The 21,093-nt window shown below is 29.8% G+C and overlaps 1 protein-coding gene across 1 annotated transcript in view; it reads right to left on the bottom strand.

Annotated features, from left to right (window-relative positions):
- The window catches only part of LOC132740114 (lysosomal alpha-glucosidase-like), a 30,717-nt gene that overhangs the window by 4,845 nt on the left and 4,779 nt on the right, over nucleotides 1-21,093 (bottom strand). The window contains exons 2-11 of the mRNA XM_060727967.1: nucleotides 16,753-16,851; nucleotides 14,907-14,991; nucleotides 13,300-13,488; nucleotides 10,127-10,278; nucleotides 8,860-9,011; nucleotides 7,750-7,834; nucleotides 5,770-5,954; nucleotides 5,382-5,470; nucleotides 4,398-4,447; nucleotides 3,519-3,665 (exon numbers count right to left, since the gene is read on the bottom strand). Coding sequence (XP_060583950.1) covers nucleotides 3,519-3,665; nucleotides 4,398-4,447; nucleotides 5,382-5,470; nucleotides 5,770-5,954; nucleotides 7,750-7,834; nucleotides 8,860-9,011; nucleotides 10,127-10,278; nucleotides 13,300-13,488; nucleotides 14,907-14,991; nucleotides 16,753-16,851 — 1,233 coding nt within the window. The remainder of the gene's footprint in view (nucleotides 1-3,518; nucleotides 3,666-4,397; nucleotides 4,448-5,381; nucleotides 5,471-5,769; nucleotides 5,955-7,749; nucleotides 7,835-8,859; nucleotides 9,012-10,126; nucleotides 10,279-13,299; nucleotides 13,489-14,906; nucleotides 14,992-16,752; nucleotides 16,852-21,093) is intronic.

The raw sequence follows: 21,093 nt of genomic DNA, 5'->3' as shown, positions 1-21,093 counted from the left end.
TGTATCTAGCAAATACTGGCTTCCATTCACCAAATAACACAAGTATCTAGCAAATACTGGATTCCATTCACCAATTATCACATGTATCTATCAAATATTGGGTTCCAGTCACCAAATAACACATGTATCTAGCAAATACTGGCTTCCATTCACCAATTATCACATGTATCTAGCAAATACTGGCTTCCAGTCACCAAATAACACATGTATCTATCAAATATTGGTTGCCATTCACCAAATATCACATGTATCTAGCAAATACTGATTGCCATTCATCAAATAAATACATGAACTTGTTAAAATCAATAACATGTTTGGTAATGCACTCAGCTCAGATTCTTGTCAGTAATAAATTTTCAAAAAAAGTTTACCCATTCACTCAGTTATGGACAGAGAGATTGCCAAAAATATTGGAAACACATTTCTATAACTTGACAGAGTCATGACAGACCTTTTGTTCTTACCAAAAATATAAGTTTGCTTGTCATTGCTTTTTGATAAAGTTGAAAATATTCAGCATACCAATAAAAATATATACATGTACGTATATATAAATGCAAGACTTTGACCTTAAACACAGTGACTCCACACAAACTTAAAGGACAACCTGAGGTATGTTCCTTCCAATAGAGACGGTGAGACATTGATAAGAAATAAAGGCTTTACAAAATCTATTGTTAGCACAGGTGACATTGACCATGTCATTCCTAACATTGGACCATCCAATGTATTTCCTTCAAAATATGAAAAACATCAGTCAATAAATAAAGTATGTATAAGCAAATGTGTAAGAATCTATTTTTGGCACCCTTGACATTGACCCACTGACCCCTAACTCAATCCAAAGAAAGAAGACCATGCAAGCTATCTTCCTACCAAATATGAAAGGCATCTGTCAATGAATAAAGGCTGTATGAGAATAATTGAGCAAATGTGTAATTTAAAATCTATTTCTATCCCTGGTAACCTAGACCCAACTAACCCCTTACTCCATCCAAAGGTAGAAGACAATTTATGTTCTTACCAAATATTAAAAGTCAACTGTAAATACATAAATGTTATTCCTGTTAAAGTGTAAAAATTTATTTTTGGCATTGTTGATCTTGATATAAATCACCCCTTAGTTAACCTGAAGGAACAGGACCTCCCAAGGTATGTCCTTCTTAAACATGAAAGCTATAAATTTAAGAATAAAGGCTGTATGAGCAAAAATGTAAAAAACATTTTTTTACACCATGTACCCCTTGAGACAAGTGACCCACTAACTCTACAAAACAAGAGGGCCATGATGGCCCTGAAGTCGCTCACCTGTATCCAGTTTAAACCCCAGGGCTTTTATTTGAACAAACTTGGTTGACACCCATTAGAAGATGTTTCATGCTGAACATCTAAGGTCTAGCCTGTTGGGTTTTTTAAAAGAAGATTTTTTAAGTTTTTTTCTTTACACATATATTTAAAAACAATGACACCCCTGGGGCAGGGCCAGTTTTGACCCCAGGGCTTTTATTTGAACAGTCTTTGTAGAAACTTACTAGAAGATGTTTCATGCTTAATATCTAAACTCTAGCTATTCCAGTTTTTTCGAAAAAGATTTTTAAGTTTTTGCTATACACATATAAGGAAAATCAAAGACCCCCTGGGGCAGGGCCAATTTTGACCCCAGGGCTTTTATTTGAACAAACTTGGTAGACACTCACTAGAAGATGTTTCATGCTTAATATCTAAATTCTAGCTATTTGGGTTTTTTCAAAGATTTTTTAAGTTTTTGCTATACACATTTAAGGAAAATCAATGACCCCCCGGGGCGGGCCCATTTTGACCCCAGGGCTTTTATTTGAACAAACTTGGTAGACACCCATTAGAAGATGTTTCATGCTGAACATCTAAGGTCTAGCATGTTGGGTTTTTTAAAAGAAGATTTTTTAAGTTTTTTTCTTTACACATATATTTAAAAACAATGACACCCCTGGGGCAGGGCCAGTTTTGACCCCAGGGCTTTTATTTGAACAGTCTTTGTAGAAACTTACTAGAAGATGTTTCATGCTTAATATCTAAACTCTAGCTATTCCAGTTTTTTCGAAAAAGATTTTTAAGTTTTTGCTATACACATATAAGGAAAATCAAAGACCCCCTGGGGCAGGGCCAATTTTGACCCCAGGGCTTTTATTTGAACAAACTTGGTAGACACTCACTAGAAGATGTTTCATGCTTAATATCTAAATTCTAGCTATTTGGGTTTTTTCAAAGATTTTTTAAGTTTTTGCTATACACATTTAAGGAAAATCAATGACCCCCCGGGGCGGGCCCATTTTGACCCCAGGGCTTTTATTTGAACAAACTTGGTAGACACCCATTAGAACATGTTTCATGCTAAAGATCTTAGCTCTAGCTCTTTGAGTTCTTTAAAAGAAGATTTTTTAAGTTTTTACTATATGCATATAGGGAAAATCAATGACCCTCTGGGGCGGGGCCAATTTTGACCCCAGGGCTTTTATTTGAAAACTTGATAGACACTCATTAGAAGATGTTTCATGCCAAATATCTAAGCTCTAGCTCTTAGGGTTTTTTAAAAGAAGATATTTAAAGTTTTTTCTTTCGGTTGCCATGACAACCAGAGTTCTGCATGGAATTAAATTCTTTGAACAATTTTTAAAGGTGACCACCAAAGGAACATTACTGTGAAGTTTGGATGAAATTGGCTTAGTGGTTTATGAGGAGATGTCATTTAAAGTAAAAGTTTACGGACGGACGAAAAGCGATCACAAAAGCTCACCTTGTCACTTTGTGACAGGTGAGCTAAAAATGGAGGACCATTAAAGGTATCCACCTACCAAATATGGAAGATATCATTAAAGAACTGAAGTAATGAGGAGAAATTAAAAAAAAATCTAACTTGCTGGAATAGGTTAAGTTAACCATATCAGGCCCAATTTTCAAAGTGATAAAAAAGGGAAATAACTGGGTAAAATAGATGGCACAGCTACATAACTTGGCAATATCATGTACTTTTTTTGATGAGAAATTGTGGAAACTATGAAGCCATTAGTACAGATAGAACTTTGATATATCTTAAGATTAATCATATCCACTTTCAAAGTGCTGAAAAGGGCAATAACTTGGAAAAAATGAAGGCAATAATTATGTAACTTGCCAAGATCATGTACTTTGTATTGACTATTTAGTGTAAAAATTATGAAGCAATTGGTACATGAGAAGTGTAAATAATGAAGCCAATTGTAGAACAAAAGATAAATTCAACTTGACGGTTTAGGTTAACCTCTCAGTGACTGACGAATGGACGGACAGACAGACAGATGAACGGTTCAATTACCTTAGGCCAGGTACATGTAAATTACTCAGTAATCACTGCATTAAATAACATGACATAAAAGTGGCCCATATTGCTAGATCACTATTATAATACTTTAGTTTGGGAACCAAGGCAACATGCTATGACAACAAATACCCAAATTCCTTTGTTCAAACTTTGTAGTACATAATCTAATGACAAGAGTTACCTTTAAAGTCGTATTATAACTGAATACTTGAGAAGCTCCATTCATGATCACTTTCTCTGGTGTTGCATCAATTCCAAATATAGTTATGTTCTTTAGCATTGTATTGAATAAATAACTTGCTTTTACAATTGTGGACTGTAAACGTTTCTGTAAATACAAATATGATGTTTCAGTAACATAAACAATGCATGTAAATACATGTATATATCATACTAGTGCAAAGGTCAATGGTAAGTGTTGTCCCAGCAAGAATTCTAGCAATTATCTATTGCAAAAGGTCTTCTCATGATAGAAACAATAGATACAATTTTAAAGTACATGTGGTAGACTCACATGAAGCTTGTTATTTGGTAAAACCTTACTGTGAAATTACTAACAATGAAAACTACTCACTTATTCAAAACACTTTAAATATTTCTCTTTTGTAACTAACAACAATCCATACTGACCAACATTTAGAATTACAGTTCTTTTTATTTATGTACCTAACCTTTGCACATAATTCACATTACGAATCTAAAGATCAGTTTAAATTGAAACAAAATACATGTACATACATATAGCTGCTGACTTTGTGTAATGGATTTGCCAATCTTTAAATTTAGAACAGTTCATTCAAAGTTTAATGAATTTCAATATCAAAATACAAAAAAAAACGGAGCTACCAACAGTGCTGAGCCTGGTGGGATTTTACAGATGTGCTGGCTGGCCTGACTGTATGCAGATGATAAAGGCTCATCATGTTCTGAGTTCCAGCAGGTTAAGGGTTAACTATTCTGAGACTACTAGTACATTTGTAACATACATCATGACATGTTCATAAAGTTCTAAATCTAGACAAATGTTGGTGTTTATAAATTGAAAGTTTGTTAAACTTACATTTGACACATGAAATGTGATGAATGTATGTATTTCTGCCTCCAATGATTCTGAAAATTATTAAAGATTGATTCAATAAATATTATTTATTTTCTTTTTCATGACATTTAAACTAATCTGTTTCACTGTGACAGGTCTACTTCAAAGCAGTTCAATTATAACAACCTCAATTTAAAATTTGTTCTGTTTAAATAAGGTAGTACACAATTATCTTATTTTAGAATATAATGAAATTGATAACCTAACAAAAATTGTTCTGATGCACTTGAATCCATTCATCTTAAATATAATGGTTGATGACATTAAATAATACACATACATGTATTTTGTTACTTTTGTCAAGCCTATGGATTCTACAAACTTTCACTGCATAATTTATAAAACATTTTCTCTTTACAACAATATATAATTATTATTTAATTTTACCTATGAAATATGGTGCTATATCAGTTGAAAATATTTCTTATTATTTAAAAAATAAATATGTTATATAAATATGAAAGTGGACAGAGTCAAAACTCATATTTATTTTAAGGGACTTCTTGTGCCATTTTGTTTGAAAAGTCTGATAAATAAAAAACAATTTTTTGATGAATTTTGTTTTCAAAACTATTAACAATGATAGAAAATTGTCTAACCGAACACCAATATCTTTAATTCAGTCATTAACGCTGGACAGACGTTTAAAGAGTTGTTTACATGACGTCACAATGTAGCGCCAAACAGTCAAATCCAGATCGTGGTAATGAAATTAAATTAAAAGGTTATTTTTTGTTTTTTCGTGAAATATGGTTCATATTTTCACGAAACATGATGTCACATATTTTCACTTGCTGTTGTGGCTCGTGAAAATATGTGGCATTTTATCATGTTTCGTGAAAGTATATATTCCATATTTCACACAAACCAAAAAATACATTCTTAGTATTTAACATGAAGAATTTTATTGACAGCAATATAAACGGTGTATTTAAGATATCTTACTTTGAGAATCTCCATCATCTTTGTATAAAGAACCACAGGCAGTGCCATTAAAACCAAGTGACACCAGCAAAGAAAACTCATTCTGTATACTGCAATCATCAACAAAAAGTGGTAATTTTTATATCATCCTATCAAGAATGATACGTTTTGTGTAATTCTATTTGTAACAATTGCATCAGAGAATATGTTTTTTTATTGTAGAGTATCTCTCGACATATTCTCACAAATGCCAGTCAAGATCACAAAATTGAATATGATAACATCTTACATAAACTATTTATCTTGGAAACATCCTTTTTTTGAATGAAAACAGCTCATCAATTGCAAATGTTATGAGTGAAATTAATTACTATAATTTGATAGCTTTGGGAGAAAAAAATGAACTTACCTCTGAGAGGTTGTAAGACCTGGTTCCTGCATTGGTATGATGGTTCCCCCTTTTACAAGAAGATTTATACTGTTAAGCGGTGCAGATAGTGTGATATTTTCACCTTTACCCTTAAATCTTAATCCAGAGTAAAAAGAGTACCACAGACTATCAGCTGGTAAATATGCCTCCACTTTTCTGGAATTCTGGAAATATGTAACAAATGACAGTTAAACATCATCTTGATTTATAAATCTATTAATTATGATGTGTATCAGAAATGTTCTTTTATTGTACCTACAAATATAAAGAATATGTTTTTTTTTCCATTTCGTCAGAGAATTTCAAACATTTTAGAAAAATTAAGTATATCGAATTTTATGCAATTAACCAAAACAACATCTAACAAGAGGTCACATCAGTATTTGTATTTTGTGTATAACAATGAAACAATTCATTACATCCTGGTAACTTAATGATAGATCTTGAAAAAAACATCTTGGTAACAAACCAACATATCTCATATAAAACATGCACCACATCTTGGTAACAAACCAACATATCTCATATAAAACATGCTCCACATCTTGGTAACAAATCAACATGTCTTATATATAACATGCACCACATCTTGAGAACAAAACAACATGTCTTATATATAACATGCACCACATCTTGAGAACAAAACAACATGTCTTATATATAACATGCTCCACATCTTGGTAACAAACCAACATGTCTTATATAAAACATGCACCACATCTTGGTAACAAACCAACATATCTCATATAAAACATGCTCCACATCTTGAGAACAAAACAACATGTCTTATATATAACATGCACCACATCTTGAGAACAAAACAACATGTCTTATATATAACATGCTCCACATCTTGGTAACAAACCAACATGTCTTATATATAACATGCTCCACATCTTGGTAACAAACCAACATGTCTTATATATAACATGCACCACATCTTGGTAACAAACCAACATGTCTTATATATAACATGCACCACATCTTGAGAACAAAACAACATGTCTTATATATAACATGCACCACATCTTGAGAACAAAACAACATGTCTTATATATAACATGCACCACATCTTGGTAACAAACCAACATGTCTTATATATAACATGCTCCACATCTTGGTAACAAACCAACATGTCTTATATATAACATGCACCACATCTTGAGAACAAACCAACATATCTTATATAAAACATGCTCCACATCTTGGTAACAAACCAACATGTCTTATATAAAACATGCTCCACATCTTGGTAACAAACAAACATGTCTTATATATAACATGCTCCACATCTTGGTAACAAACAAACATGTCTTATATATAACATGCTCCACATCTTGGTAACAAACAAACATGTCTTATATATAACATGCACCACATCTTGAGAACAAACCAACATATCTTATATAAAACATGCTCCACATCTTGGTAACAAACCAACATGTCTTATATAAAACATGCTCCACATCTTGGTAACAAACCAACATGTCTTATATATAACATGCTCCACATCTTGGTAACAAACAAACATGTCTTATATATAACATGCTCCACATCTTGGTAACAAACAAACATGTCTTATATATAACATGCTCCACATCTTGGTAACAAACAAACATGTCTTATATATAACATGCTCCACATCTTGGTAACAAACAAACATGTCTTATATAAAACATGCAACAAATCTTGGGAACTAACCAACATGTCTTAAAGAAAAAATGCAAAAAAACCCACATGTCTTTTATAAAAATTTTAATATGCACCACATCTTGGTAACAAACCAACATATCTTTTATAAAACATTCCTTATAACTTGGTAAGAAGTGACAATTTTTATATAAAACATGCACCACATCTTGGTAACTAAGTGACAAATATTATACAGAACATGCACCACACCTGAGCCACTACCATCATGACTTGTATGCATGTAATAATTACACACACTGAAATTACCTTGGTTATCACTGGAACAATAAGGAGAGCTGGTCCCCACATAAACTGACTATCAATATGGTATGTGTCTTTATGACTGGGAAACCTGAAACACAAACACAATAAAACAGCCATGTTTACACCTGTATTTTTAAAGTATTCTCTAAAATTCATTACATATAAGTGATAAACCTATCATCTAAAAGTAAAGAGTTGAGTCTGTTTATTATTACAAATATGTTGTTTGCAATGTTACAACCAACTCAACAAAATTAGATACAAATACATTTTACTTTAGCCTCATACCAATACTAATTGTGCTCTTTCCATTCATTTTGCTTGTTCTGTCCTTTCTGATCCTTCCATGAAATTCAAAGCTCAAATATTTTCATTTTGGAAATGCCCCATTATGACTAACCAATATGTGAAATATGATCTTTGAACTAGTGATTCCAAATCAATAGGGGTCATAAACTGCATATGACTATTCAATATGTGAAATATGAAGAATTTCTGATAAATACTTTTCAAGATAATGAGCAGAAACCATTCTGATATTTAAGGCCCTTGTGACCTTGACCTTTGAACAAGTGACCCAAAAATCTGTAGGGATCCTCTACTACAAATGAACAATCAATATGTGAAATATCAAGACTCTGTGATAAATATTTTTCAAGATAATGAGCAGAAACCATTCTAACCTTCAACGCAGCTGTGACCTTGACCTTTGAAGTAGTGAACCCAAAATCATTAGGGGTCATCTACTTCATATAACCAATCAATACATGAAATATGAATGCTTTGTGATAAATTGTTTTCAAGATAACAAGCGGAAACCATTCTAACATTCAAGGCCCCTGTGACCTTGACTTTTGACCTTGTGACCCTAAAATCATTAGAGGTCATCTACTAGTTATGACCAATCAGTATGTGAAATATGTTGACTTTGTGATAAAAAGTTTTTAAGATAATCAGAGTAACCATGTGGTCTACCAATGAACAGACTGACAAAAAGATTGACATTAGCAAAGCAATATACCACCTCTTCTTTGAAGGTAGACATAATTATATGATTATCCTGCTTAATTAGATCATTATTTATTAATGTTTAAAGCACATCAAGAAACTTACTCATAAAACATTGCCCTGGCAACTGGTGTTCCATTCTTGTAGCTCTCATAAAACAGTGTATATAAATAAGGTAATAATGAATATCTTATCATATAAACATCCCTAACACTTGTAGCAAAATAGTCATCAAATGCCCCAGGATCCTGGTCTTTCTGTAAAAGAAAATTAATATACTTCATTGTATTTGGTGTTACTTTCCATATTCAGACACATTTTTAAGAATGATATGAAATGTGATGTAAAAAATTCAATTTTCTTAACAGTTTTAGTATATTTCCCTAAACACTTCTACCTTAAGACTTTAAGCAGACTTCATATCACGAGATAAATGTGAGTCTGGTACTGTCCATTGTGACATTCCAGGAGACTCTTACTAGACAGCACAGGCTCTATGACTTTCATCATCCATTATCACCAGCATCAAAGAGTTAACCTATGTTAATGTTATGTATATAACAATAATATCTGATATGCCATAAGTACAAACATTGCCTTACTATGAGCTTCACTACATTTCCCTAAACCTGATTTAACTAAAACCTAATCCAAGGATAAATGTCCCTAGAAAGTACTAAATATGTCAGATATCAGTTAATCAATAAAGGTGTGTCAAGGAATAGTAAGTAAATGTGATGGATATGAGAGGAAAAACAAGTAGCTACAATTATGCTCAACCACCAACATTTGAAGTAATATAAAAAAATTAGCATTCTAATATAAATCAATTTTACGTAATTGGAGAATATATTAAGAAAACAATAACCTATAAGTTAATACTTAAAAGTTACACTGCATTGATGAGTATATACTGGAAAATTACATTTGTTCGGCAGGGTCAATTGATGCCAACTTTATTAGTGCTATTTTCCTGCACTTCAATGAAAACAGTCAAAAGTTGTTGCTGTAATTTTTCTTAATAGGCTTTACTTTTTCTTACTTTTTTAAAATCTTTGGCTATTCATATATTTAAACATTTACTGACTAATGAGCCATTGAATATGACATGATACTCTCTAGAAGAATGCCTCCCTTATAGTAATAAATTGTGTAATAATTTGTCACATGAATCTGAAACTATGTGAAGTTAAAATTAAGCTACCAAAATAACAATCCATCATAAAACCATTGACCAAACAATTCTTTCAAAATCTAACAAGGTGGATACTATTGTATTCTTAAAGTTCTGAAGGTAATATTTATTTGAATAATTTCAATGTATTTTCTCAATATTAACTAATTACAAAAGCTGTAATAAAATGAAACAAACCAGTATTGTATCGCTATTGTGACTGCGAGAAAATGGATAAAATGCTCCAAGTTGGTACCATCTTAGACATAACTCATATGTAGTGTTGCCATTAAAACCACATATATCTGCACCAACCATTGGTATACCAGCTAGATTCATCGTCAATATCGCTAAAATACATGATCATGTCAATTCACCCTTTTTTGTTATGATTTATTGTTAATATACACTGTCTATGAACTAGAGTCAATATTTAATGTTTATGACTACCGTATTTCTCCTCATGAAAGTTAATTGGTCTATAATGGAAGGTCTGTTTTACAATGAACTGTTACGTTGTATTATTATAGTATTAAGTACCATAAACGACAACAAACCACAAATGAAACATGTATATATGGATATTGTCTGTAAGTATAAGATTTACATACCTTACTTACAGTACGCTCCGCGCGGCTTTTTCAAAACCCGCGTGACCCAGCGGATGAGGTTTACTGCGGACGAAAATTTGCTCAGATATTGTCCGCGTGACCCCGCGGACAGAAAATTTTCACCACCGCGGACATAAATCGGCGGCTGAAACCGTTTCCCCCGCGGAACGCAGTGGTAAATTGCGGAGGAACGCGGCAGTCAATCACCGGTCAACGCTGTGGAAACCTTAAATTAATTACTGTATTTAAACATCAGTATACGTACGTACTGTAACATGTACTGTACATATAACTATATGTAAAATTTCTTTGTTTGTTTTCTTTTTCGTTGTAATAAAAGTACATGTAAAAATGCAGTGTATTTCTTGTTCTTCTTCTTGTTATTGTGTTGGGTAATGTATAATATGTATTCGACATCAAGATAAATCATTGTCGTCGCAACTTCATGGTAGTGAGAAACTTGAAGTCAAATAATGAAAAATTCGGCATATGACATTTATGAAAAAGATACTACAACAATTTATATGCCAGCTTTTGTTTCTTATTTAAAAACTTTGAAAACGTAACCCTCAACAATTTATTCAGGCAATATTCCAGGACGTCTCTTTCAACTGTCAGATGCGTTTTACTGTTTCTGTTTATTTGCATGTTGATCATAAAGTCTTATATTTTATTTGGAACATTAAAAGAAAGCGTTTATTTCACCAAAATATACATTAAATGGTATTCTTGATTTATCTAATTACAGGTGTGAGCGTAATGTATAGGTTTTGAAGTTTGAAGTAGCACCTAGAATTTCATTGGTGAAAAACGTTTTCTCCATTATACCACCAAACACAACTAATTCTGTCGTACCTCGGAGACTTATCCCGCCCCAAACATGTAGCTGTGGTGGGTGCTTTGGCTTGGGTATAACAATGTTGGCTGTACCTTCTGGATGGTAAGCTGCTGGTTTATGGTGGTGAAGAAAGACGGTGCTTTCGTCACTAAATATCATGTCGTCAAGGGAATCATTCCGGTTGATAAGTCTTTGACAAAATAAAACACGTTTCTCTTTATTTACATCTCACACCATATGTCCGTATCTCAGCACAAATGTCCTTTTTTACTAAGTATCATATTTATGGCTCCCATATAGTTTAACAGCAATAGAACCACAAGGAATGAAAAAGTAAAGATGACAGTGATAAATGACGATTTCAGTTGTAAAAATATTGGTATGTGGACGAATAGTTTTGTGGACGTTTATACATGTAACAAAAATATTAAAAACAACAACAAAAACAGGTACAGCTGTAATTATTTTTATTTCAAATTCCGTTCAAATAATTTAACGTATAATAACATTTAAGGAGACGATTGTGGTCAATTTTCAAGTCATTGTGTAAAAAAGATGACGTTATAAAATAATAAAACGTCTATTATTTTTGGAGGTTAATTTATACTGACCATGGCGTTCCCCCGCGGGAAACGGGTGACTGATTTTATCGATGAATGAAGAACGGTCGTCAGAAGTTTGTCCGCGGTGGAAACAACTGAACACCGGGGATCGCGGGGAAATTAGGCTTCTCATCGCGGACGCGGGGTTCGTCCGCGATAAAAAAAATCGTCCGCGGTGGTATCGCGGAAAAAGCAAAACCCGCGGTGAGCGTACTGTATAAAAGATAATAAATTGTTCTAGAACAAATGAACATTGTTCATACTAACAAACCACTTATAAAAGATAATAAATTGTTCTTCATTCTTTTCAAGCTGACACTGGAGATAGAACTTCAACATTAAATCTGGAAATGTTGACCCTGTGACAAATGAGCATTGTGATACAATACATGTACAGTAAAAATTCTGAAAACCGGACCCTCTGAAAACCGGAATCCTCTGAAAACCGGACCTTTTCAAAAGTCCCGTATTTTCTCCTTATAAATTCATTGAAAAAAAATCCTCTGAATACCGGAACCTCTGAATTCCGAAAACTGGACGATTTTCTATGGTTTCTAATGCTAAAAATGCATAAAAAATCCTCTGAAAACCGGACAGCAATTTTAAGTGTCAGCTTTCCGTGTACACTGTATTTTAATGTATATTAAAACATAATCTCAACAGGGGACATGTTCAATGACCAGTTAATGATCACCTTTTTTATCTATGCAGGTGTGAAAACACTTCTTAGTGTGTGCTAATTTCTCATTGGCAATTAAATTATTGCTCTTCCATTATAATTGTGCCTTTCTCTGTATAGGTATGATTTTTCTAAATGTTTTTAATTTGTTGTGTTGTTTTTTTAAATATAAAATGTCTAAAAGAATTGTGAAACTTTTGTAAAATGATTCCTGCTTTGCTAAAAATTTTGATATTTGTTTGGATATTTATTATATGCAAAAATAGTAATACTGAATTCCATTAATTACATATTTCAAAAGCCAACTAAAAAGATATATTTCAGACAATGTGTTGTTTTTATTTCTGATTTTTTGAATGATATCATGGATTTGCATAATAAAATTACTAAAGACATTTATTGCTAAAAGAAATTGAAAAATAACAGAAGTGTTAAAAAGTAAATACAAAATGTTTTAACAAAGTCATAGTTTAAACACATCATAATTATCAATTAAAGTATAAAACCTCTGAAAACCAGAATCCTCTGAAAACCGGACTTTTGGTCAAGTCCGGAGAGGGTCCGGTTTTCAGAGTTTTTACTGTATAGGGGTTAACATAAGCAGCAAACAATGGATTAATAAAGGCAGAATTGTGACCTACCAGAGATAGACCTGTATAAATCATGAAATGTTGCCACATTATCTCCAGTCCAGTGACCTCCATAATGACCTTGACCTGCAAATGTTGCCCTAGAAATGATGAAAGGCCTCTTCCCAGATGGTAATTCTTTTAATGCACTGAAATATTTTAGATATAAAATAATAGAAAAAGTTATAACAAACAAAAAGCCTTAAAAATCACCTGTGTTCAATAGCTGTAGTTTCATAGTTTTAGTTGCATGAAAATAATATATTTTGAGTTAGGGGTTATTACTCAATACCTGTGATGGAATTAGTTAAGTAACAAAAATTTGGTTAAAGTTGAATAAAATGCAATCATGCGTCACTGTGGCCTTGACCTAAAGTGAATGATAGAAATTCATGGAATATATCTAAATTATCTGTCAATATTTTAAGGCCCTTATTTCTTAACAGAAGTGACCTCAAAAACCAACATAAATGTTGAAGTACTGGTCATGTATTTACATCCCAAATATTTTTTAACCTCATTGCTAGGGTTTGAATATTTTTTATAGTGTTAAACTATGCCACGTGACATATAAAATATCTAAACAATAAGTAATGAATTACATTAAAAATGCCTATTTGATTCTTTACAGGTCAACAACACTAGAACTCAGGACTTAATCTGACAAATTGTTAAATTAACAAAGATTTATTGATGATCAATGCTATGTATATAAATGGTACTGAAAATAGAACCGTTTCTAAGCAGTCAAGGCTTATATGACTATTTTGACCATTTCAATGAAGTTAATATACAAGTATACAAAATAATAAATATTCTTCAAATACTTTATACAGTACTATAAACTTTAGTAAGAAATGAATTGAAATATCTTAAAACAACAAATATTTTCACAATTTCTAATTTTTAGTTCTTTGATAAAAAACCTGAAAAGTAACATTTTGCACAAGGGGGTTCTTTTTTCAAAAAAAATCTGTATCAAAAAAAAACCCTTTTCGGGAAAGAAAACTTTTCCAATTTTACTAGTATTTGCCTTTTTCCTTTAAAAACCAAAAAGATTGTAAAGGGGTTATAATTACTGACAATTTTTTTTAAAACCCCGGGATGCACATATGGCCCCTTAGGTGTAAAAACTTTCCCCCCTGAAAAACACCTGAAATAAAAAAAAACCCAATATTGCAGCATGAATGTTGACAACAAGCACCACCAACATAGCTCTAATATGTTTGAGATATTTGGGAGTATAACTACATTGTACTTAACCTCTTAATGATAAAGTAATCAATATTCAATTTTATCAAGATAATTTTTAAACAAATATCTCTTGGTTTTTGAAAGCAGTGTTATGTATAAATTTAGCCGCGTCATGACAAAACCAACATAGTGCGTTTGCGCGTCCGCGCAGTCTGATCAGGATCCATGCTGTTCGCTTACCAACTCTATTACAAGTAGAGAAACTGATAGCGAACAGCATGGATCCTGATCAGACTGCGCAGATGCGCAGGCTGGTCTGGATCCATGCTGGTGGCAAACCCATTATGTTGGTTTTGTCATGACGCGGCTCAATTGTCATTTCTTTATTTCAAAGAACTGAATGAAAGATAAGGGACAATGAAGACCTGGTGTATATGGAGGATGATCATACTGTGAGATAGGACATCCATCTATAGAACCATCAACAAATGCTGCTATCTCATTCATATCCTAAATGTTAAATAAAAAAGAAAAATCTAAAACCCAAAAAAGCGTTTGTTTAAAAAAGGGTTCCATGAAAAATTTTTTACAAAATTTATTTATTTCTGTTTCCCAATAATAAAAAAGAAAAATTAAACTTCAAAAAGTAACGCTAACATTCCAAAAATTTTCAAAACAATAACCCATGAGAAAACAATAGGGTAAAAAAACCCTTTAGTGAAATTTTTTATAAAGTTTTACTAAAAAAAAAATATGGTCAAAAACTAAAATGTATGATTGCAAAAACTAATTTGTTTTTGTGCGTTTTTCCCATTTATTTTATTAGCAGGTAAAATAAAAAAATTTAAATAAATTTATTTTAAAAAAAAAATTGACCCTAAACTGACAATTGACTTAAAATTTCCAATTACCCAAACAAAAATTTATTTTTTTACTCTTTTATAAAAGGGGGCCCATATTTATCCTTTCTCATTGCGGGAAATCAGGAAAACCTGGGCCCCGGGCCAAACCTAAAAAAAAAATGATAAAATTCTTTATTCCCTTTAAAAAGGGTATGGGCAAAAAATTAATGTATGAAGATACACTTGTTTCATTTTTTAAGCAAAAAAATTTTATAAAATCCGGGAAATTCCTAGGAATTTTCAAATTTTGGAAAAAGAATTGAAATAAAATTTATTTTATGGGAAGGCAATTCTTTTTAACTATCAATTTAATTTATTTTTCCCTTTTTAAAAAAAACGCAAGTTTGCAAAGGGAAATTAGGGTTTAAGACCCCACACAAGGCATAATAACCACCCGCAACCCCGGTTTTAAATGAAAAAAAAAGAAATAAGTAAAAAATATTTTCCCCTTTAACTTAAAAAATAATTTTTTAAAACCCCGTATCAAGTTCCATGAAAAATTTTCATTTTCCCAAAATTTTTGCCCCTGATTCATTTTTAAATGAAAATACCAGGGGTTTTAAAAACCAAAAAAATTCCAAAAAATGTCAAAATTGAACCGGGGGGTTTTCCCGGTACCCCAAACCCGGGAATCCTGTAACAAAAATTTGGGAAACCCATCTTTATACACTTAATTTTAAAAACAAAATCATCCCAAAGAAAAAAATTAAAAAATTTAATATGTTTTTGTAATCATATGAAAACAAAAAGTCCCAGCCCAAAATTTTAAAATTTAAATTTTTTTTAAACCTGAAGAACAAAGTAAAAAAAAACTGAAAAAAAACTAAAAAAGGGAAAGAAAATCCCTTTTTCACATTTTCCTGAATAACGGTTTAAAATTTTTTTTGAAAATTAAAAAAACCCTTACCTGCTTTTGGGGTTTAAAAAGGGAAAATTATTTTAAAGGTTCCAAAATTTGTAGGGGGTTTTCAAAAGAGGTAAATTTTCGTTTAAAAGGAAAACAACATTTTGCCCCTGTTTGGATTTAACCCCCATGCAGCTACGATCTTTTAGATTTAAATCTACGCTTTAACCATTTGACCTTTGCCGCCACTGCATTTGTTTTCATTGAACATCAAAAAATACATGTATGTTCTAACACAATTAACTTTTTTTTTATCTTACATGAAGGAGGTTAAAAAGACAATCTATGTTTTGAAAGGCAAGAATGTTGCCATGTCACATTAGCAAAGTCATATAAATTTTATATCATGGCTTTACAGTCGCTGCAAATTTATTTAGTGCATTACTTCTCCTTTAACTTTTTGTCTCTGAGCAAGTAAGGATTTATATAAACAACAATCCAGGTTAAAATTGTTATATTACATACCACTATAACAATGTACTTCATCCCTCGTCTATGAATCTCATCAACCATGGCAGCTTGATCTCCAAATCTTTCTACATCTGTTGTAAAATCTCTTTTCCCCTATTGAAAATTCAAATATCATTCCACTTACATCCATCTTGACTTTATGCTTGTGTTTAACTAATAAATAAATGCAAAAAACTTAAAATCACACAATTATTATTTTTTAAAATTTAAATTTTTAGTTAAAATTGCTTGGAAGCTAAAATTTTACGGGAAAAACACTCTCAAATCCTTTCCCTTGGAAACCCAAAACCCATTACTGAGCAACGATTTATAAATTTTTTGCTTATGGAAAGAAAAAAATTATCCCAAACGGGGTTTTGAAACCACCCCGGGCAGCAACCCTTTAAAGTTTTATGCTTTAAACCAACTTTGTTTTTAACCACTCAGTACGCCCCCCAAACCAAAAAAAAAAATTTTAGATACTAAAACAAATTAGAAAAATTTAATTTAAATAAAAAAACTTTATATTATTTTTGGGCCCTACATGAGAGATAATATGCGGGAAAAGGGCAATGGGAAAAGGGGTAACCCAAAAGATTGTGATTGGTTTTGTTTTTTCATGCCCAATGCCGGGTTTTTTAACATAAAATTCCCAAAATACTGACTATTTTGGGAAAACAAACGACGAAAAAAAAATAAACTTTTTTTGCAAGAATTTATTTCCAATAGAAAAAGGTTTAAAAAAAATTTTAAAACTGTACAATTACTATTTCAGAAACACCCTTCTTTTCACCCCCCAGAACAATTTCTTTCTTTACCCTTTAAAAATAGCTTCTGCTCTTTTAAAAAGAATTTTTTTTGTAGGGTGGGTTTAAATAAAAAAAAAAATCAAAGTCATTGATTTCTTGCAAACTCTTCTTTAAAATCTTAGAGCAGAGAGAATTAACTACTAGACCATATCTACCCTTACACCATCTTCCCCCTTCCTACAGTTTTCATTTTTTAGGGAATAGATTAAATAGATTATTAATCAGCAATCTTAATAATCTGAAATCAGAGAATTAAAAAACATATACTGGTAATTATTTTTAATTACAAGAATACAATTAAACCAATAACACAATGTAGTCCAAAGAATAATTTCTGCTGAACTCAGTATCTAAGCTGTATGAAATCATGTGTGAACTCAGTATCTGAGCTGAATGAAATCATGTGTGAACTCAGTATCTGAGCTGAATGAAATCATGCGTGATCTCAGTATCTGAGCTGTACGAAGTTATGTGTGAACTTGTGAACATTGTATGAAATCATGTGTGAACTCAGTATCTGAGCTGTATGAAATCATGTGTGAACTCAGTATCTGGGCTGAATGAAATCATGCATGAACTCAGTATCTGAGCTGAATGAAATCATGCGTGAACTCAGTATCTGAGCTGAATGAAATCATGCGTGAACTCAGTATCTGAGCTGAATGAAATCATGCGTGAACTCAGTATCTGAGCTGAATGAAATCATGCGTGAACTCAGTATCTGAGCTGAATATGAATCATGCGTGAACTCAGTATCTGAGCTGAATGAAATCATGCGTGAACTCAGTATTCTGAGCTGTACGAAATCATGTGTGAAATCAGTATCTGAGCTGTATTGAAATCATGCCGTGAACTCAGTATCTGAGCTGAATGAAATCATGCGTGAACTCAGTATCTGAGGCTGAATGAAATCAATGTGTGAATCTCAGAATAAAATTTAAGGGTTTGAAAAGAAATTAAAGTTTTAAAAATTTTTAAATGTGTAAAATTTGAAAAAAATTTGATAAAAAAAAATGTGTAAAATAAGTATCTGAGTTATGAAATAATTGTAAACGTAAAATTGAGCGGGATGAAATAATTTAAAATAATTATTGAAAATGTATGAAAATAATGTGTAATAAGAATTGGTTTTATAAATAATTGTGAAGTAAATTGAGTGATAAAATGGTTAAATAAGTTTTGGAGTGTATAAATAATGGGGAAATTTTTAATTAAATTTTATGAAAAATCAAATTAAAATTTGGAATTTTTGTTTTTAAAAAATTTTAAAAAAAATTTTAATTGTATTTTTAAAAGGGGAATTAAAAAACCCAAAATGAAAAAAAATTTTAAAAGGAAAAAATGGGGGAATTAAATTTAAAGAAAAATAAAATTGGGGGTATTTTTCCAATTAAAGCGGATTTGAAAAATGAAAATGTTAAGAAAAGGAGAATTATTTTTTTGTTTAGGTAAATGGGGGATATGGTGTAAAAAAAAATAGAAAAAAAAAAAAAAAAAGGTAAAAAAATAAGCAAAAAAGGGAAAAAATGGGGGGTTAAATTTTAAAAGAATATTTTATTTTGAAAAAAAAAGGAAAAATTGTTTTAAAAGGGAAAAATTTTTGGAAAAAATAAGTTTTAAAATTTGAAAAAAAAGATTTTGGAAAAGAAAAAAAAAATTTTAAATTGGGTTATAAAAAGTTTAAAAAAAAAAGAAAAAAAATTTTTGATGAAAAAAAGGGAAAAAATTAAAAAAGATGGGTATTTGAAAATAAAATATTTTTAAAAATTTTAAAATTTTTTTAAAATGAAAAGAAATGAAAGAATTTTTTAATTTTTAATAAAAAAAAATATAATGGGTTTAAAAATTTAATATATTAAAAATTTTTAATTAAGTTTTGAAATGAAAAATTTATGTGTGAAAGGGAAATGGAGAAAAAAATTTTAAATTAAATTTATATGGGGAAATTTTAATAGTTTGTTTTTTAAAAAATTTAAAGGGTTTAAATATAAAAAATTTTTTAAAAAAAGGTTGGTAATAATAGGGAATTTAGGGAAAATTTTTGAGGGAAATAGAAAAAAAAATTTTGAAAAAAAGATTTTAAAAAAAATTTTTTTAAAAAGAAAAATTGGAAAGAAACCCCCAAATTTTGAAAAGGGATATGTATTTTAAAAAAATTAATATTAAAATATTTATATGTTTTTATTGGGAAATTGTAAAAAATTTTAGAAGGGAAAAACGAGAAAAAGTTTTTTAATTTTTATTTTTTTGAAAATTTGGTTTTTATAGTAAATTATGTTGTTTTTAAAAAAAATAATTTTGGAATTAATAAAAAAATGAAAAAAGTTATGAAAAAATTTTAAAAATAGAAAAAAATTAAAAACTTTTATTAAAATTTATAAAAATATATGAAAAAAAATAAAAAAGAATAAATTATGTAAATTTTTTTATAAATTTTAAAATTTTGAGAAAATTTTTTGAAAAAAAAAAAAAAATTAGGGGAAATTTATAGAGAAGAAAAAAATTTTTTTTTTAAATTAAAAAATTAAAGGGTAAAATAAGAATTAAAGGCTATTAAAAATGTTTAAAAAATTTATGAAAATGGGGTTATAATTAAATTAGGAAATTTTTTATTTAAAAAAAAATAAAGAATATAAAAAAAATTTTTTAAAGGAGAAAAAAAAATTAGATTTAAATTTTTAAATAAAAAAATGAATGGATGTGAAAAATAAATTTTAAATTTAAAAAATTAAAAAAAAGATATAAATAAAATTAAATAAATTTGTGTATTTTTATTTAAAAATAAAAAAAATTTTAAAATATTAAAAGAAGATATATAAATGTAGGAAAAAAAAGGAAAGGGAAAAATTTAATAAATGTATTTTAAATAAAAAAAAAATTTGAAAAATTTTTTTTAAATTGAAAAATGAAAAAAAATAAAAAAGAAGAAAATTTTTTTTAATAAAAAAATGATAAAAAAAATAATATATAGATTAAAAATTTGGGTTTTAAAAAATTTTAAAAAAATAAAAAAAATTTTGGTTAAAAAAAAATGAAAAATTAAATTTAATAAAAAAATTTTTAAAATTGATTTTTTAAATTGTTAAAAAAAATTGGAAAGTTTGTTTTTAAAAATTTAAAAAAAAAAAGGGTTTGTTTGTATAATAAAAAGTTTGAAGTTATTAAATAAATTTAAAATTTTTAAAGGAAATATAATAAAATAGGAATTAATTGGGGGTATTGTTTTAAAAAAATTTTTTAAATTAAAAAATAAAAAAGAATATGAATTAAAAAAGTTTGAAGAAAAATTTTTTTTAAAAAAATTTTAAAAACAATTTTTTGTTTTTTATTTAATTTTTTTTTTTTTTCTTTATTTTTCTTTTTTAACTTTGGTTTTTTTCTTTACCTAAAAAAATTTTTTTTTAATTTTAAAGTTTTTTTATTTTAATACCCAAAAACTTTTTCAAGGGAAAATTTTTCCCTTTTCTTAAAAAAATTTTCCCTCCCAAAAAAATTTTTCATTACTTTTTTTTTGTTTTTATTTTTTGAATTAAAATTTTAATCTTTT

This window comes from Ruditapes philippinarum, unplaced genomic scaffold (assembly GCF_026571515.1).
Source record: "Ruditapes philippinarum isolate M1 unplaced genomic scaffold, ASM2657151v2 ctg1445_1_1_1_1, whole genome shotgun sequence".
Classification (NCBI taxonomy): Eukaryota; Metazoa; Mollusca; class Bivalvia; order Venerida; family Veneridae; genus Ruditapes; species Ruditapes philippinarum.
This window is presented reverse-complemented; position numbering and strand designations above follow the sequence as displayed.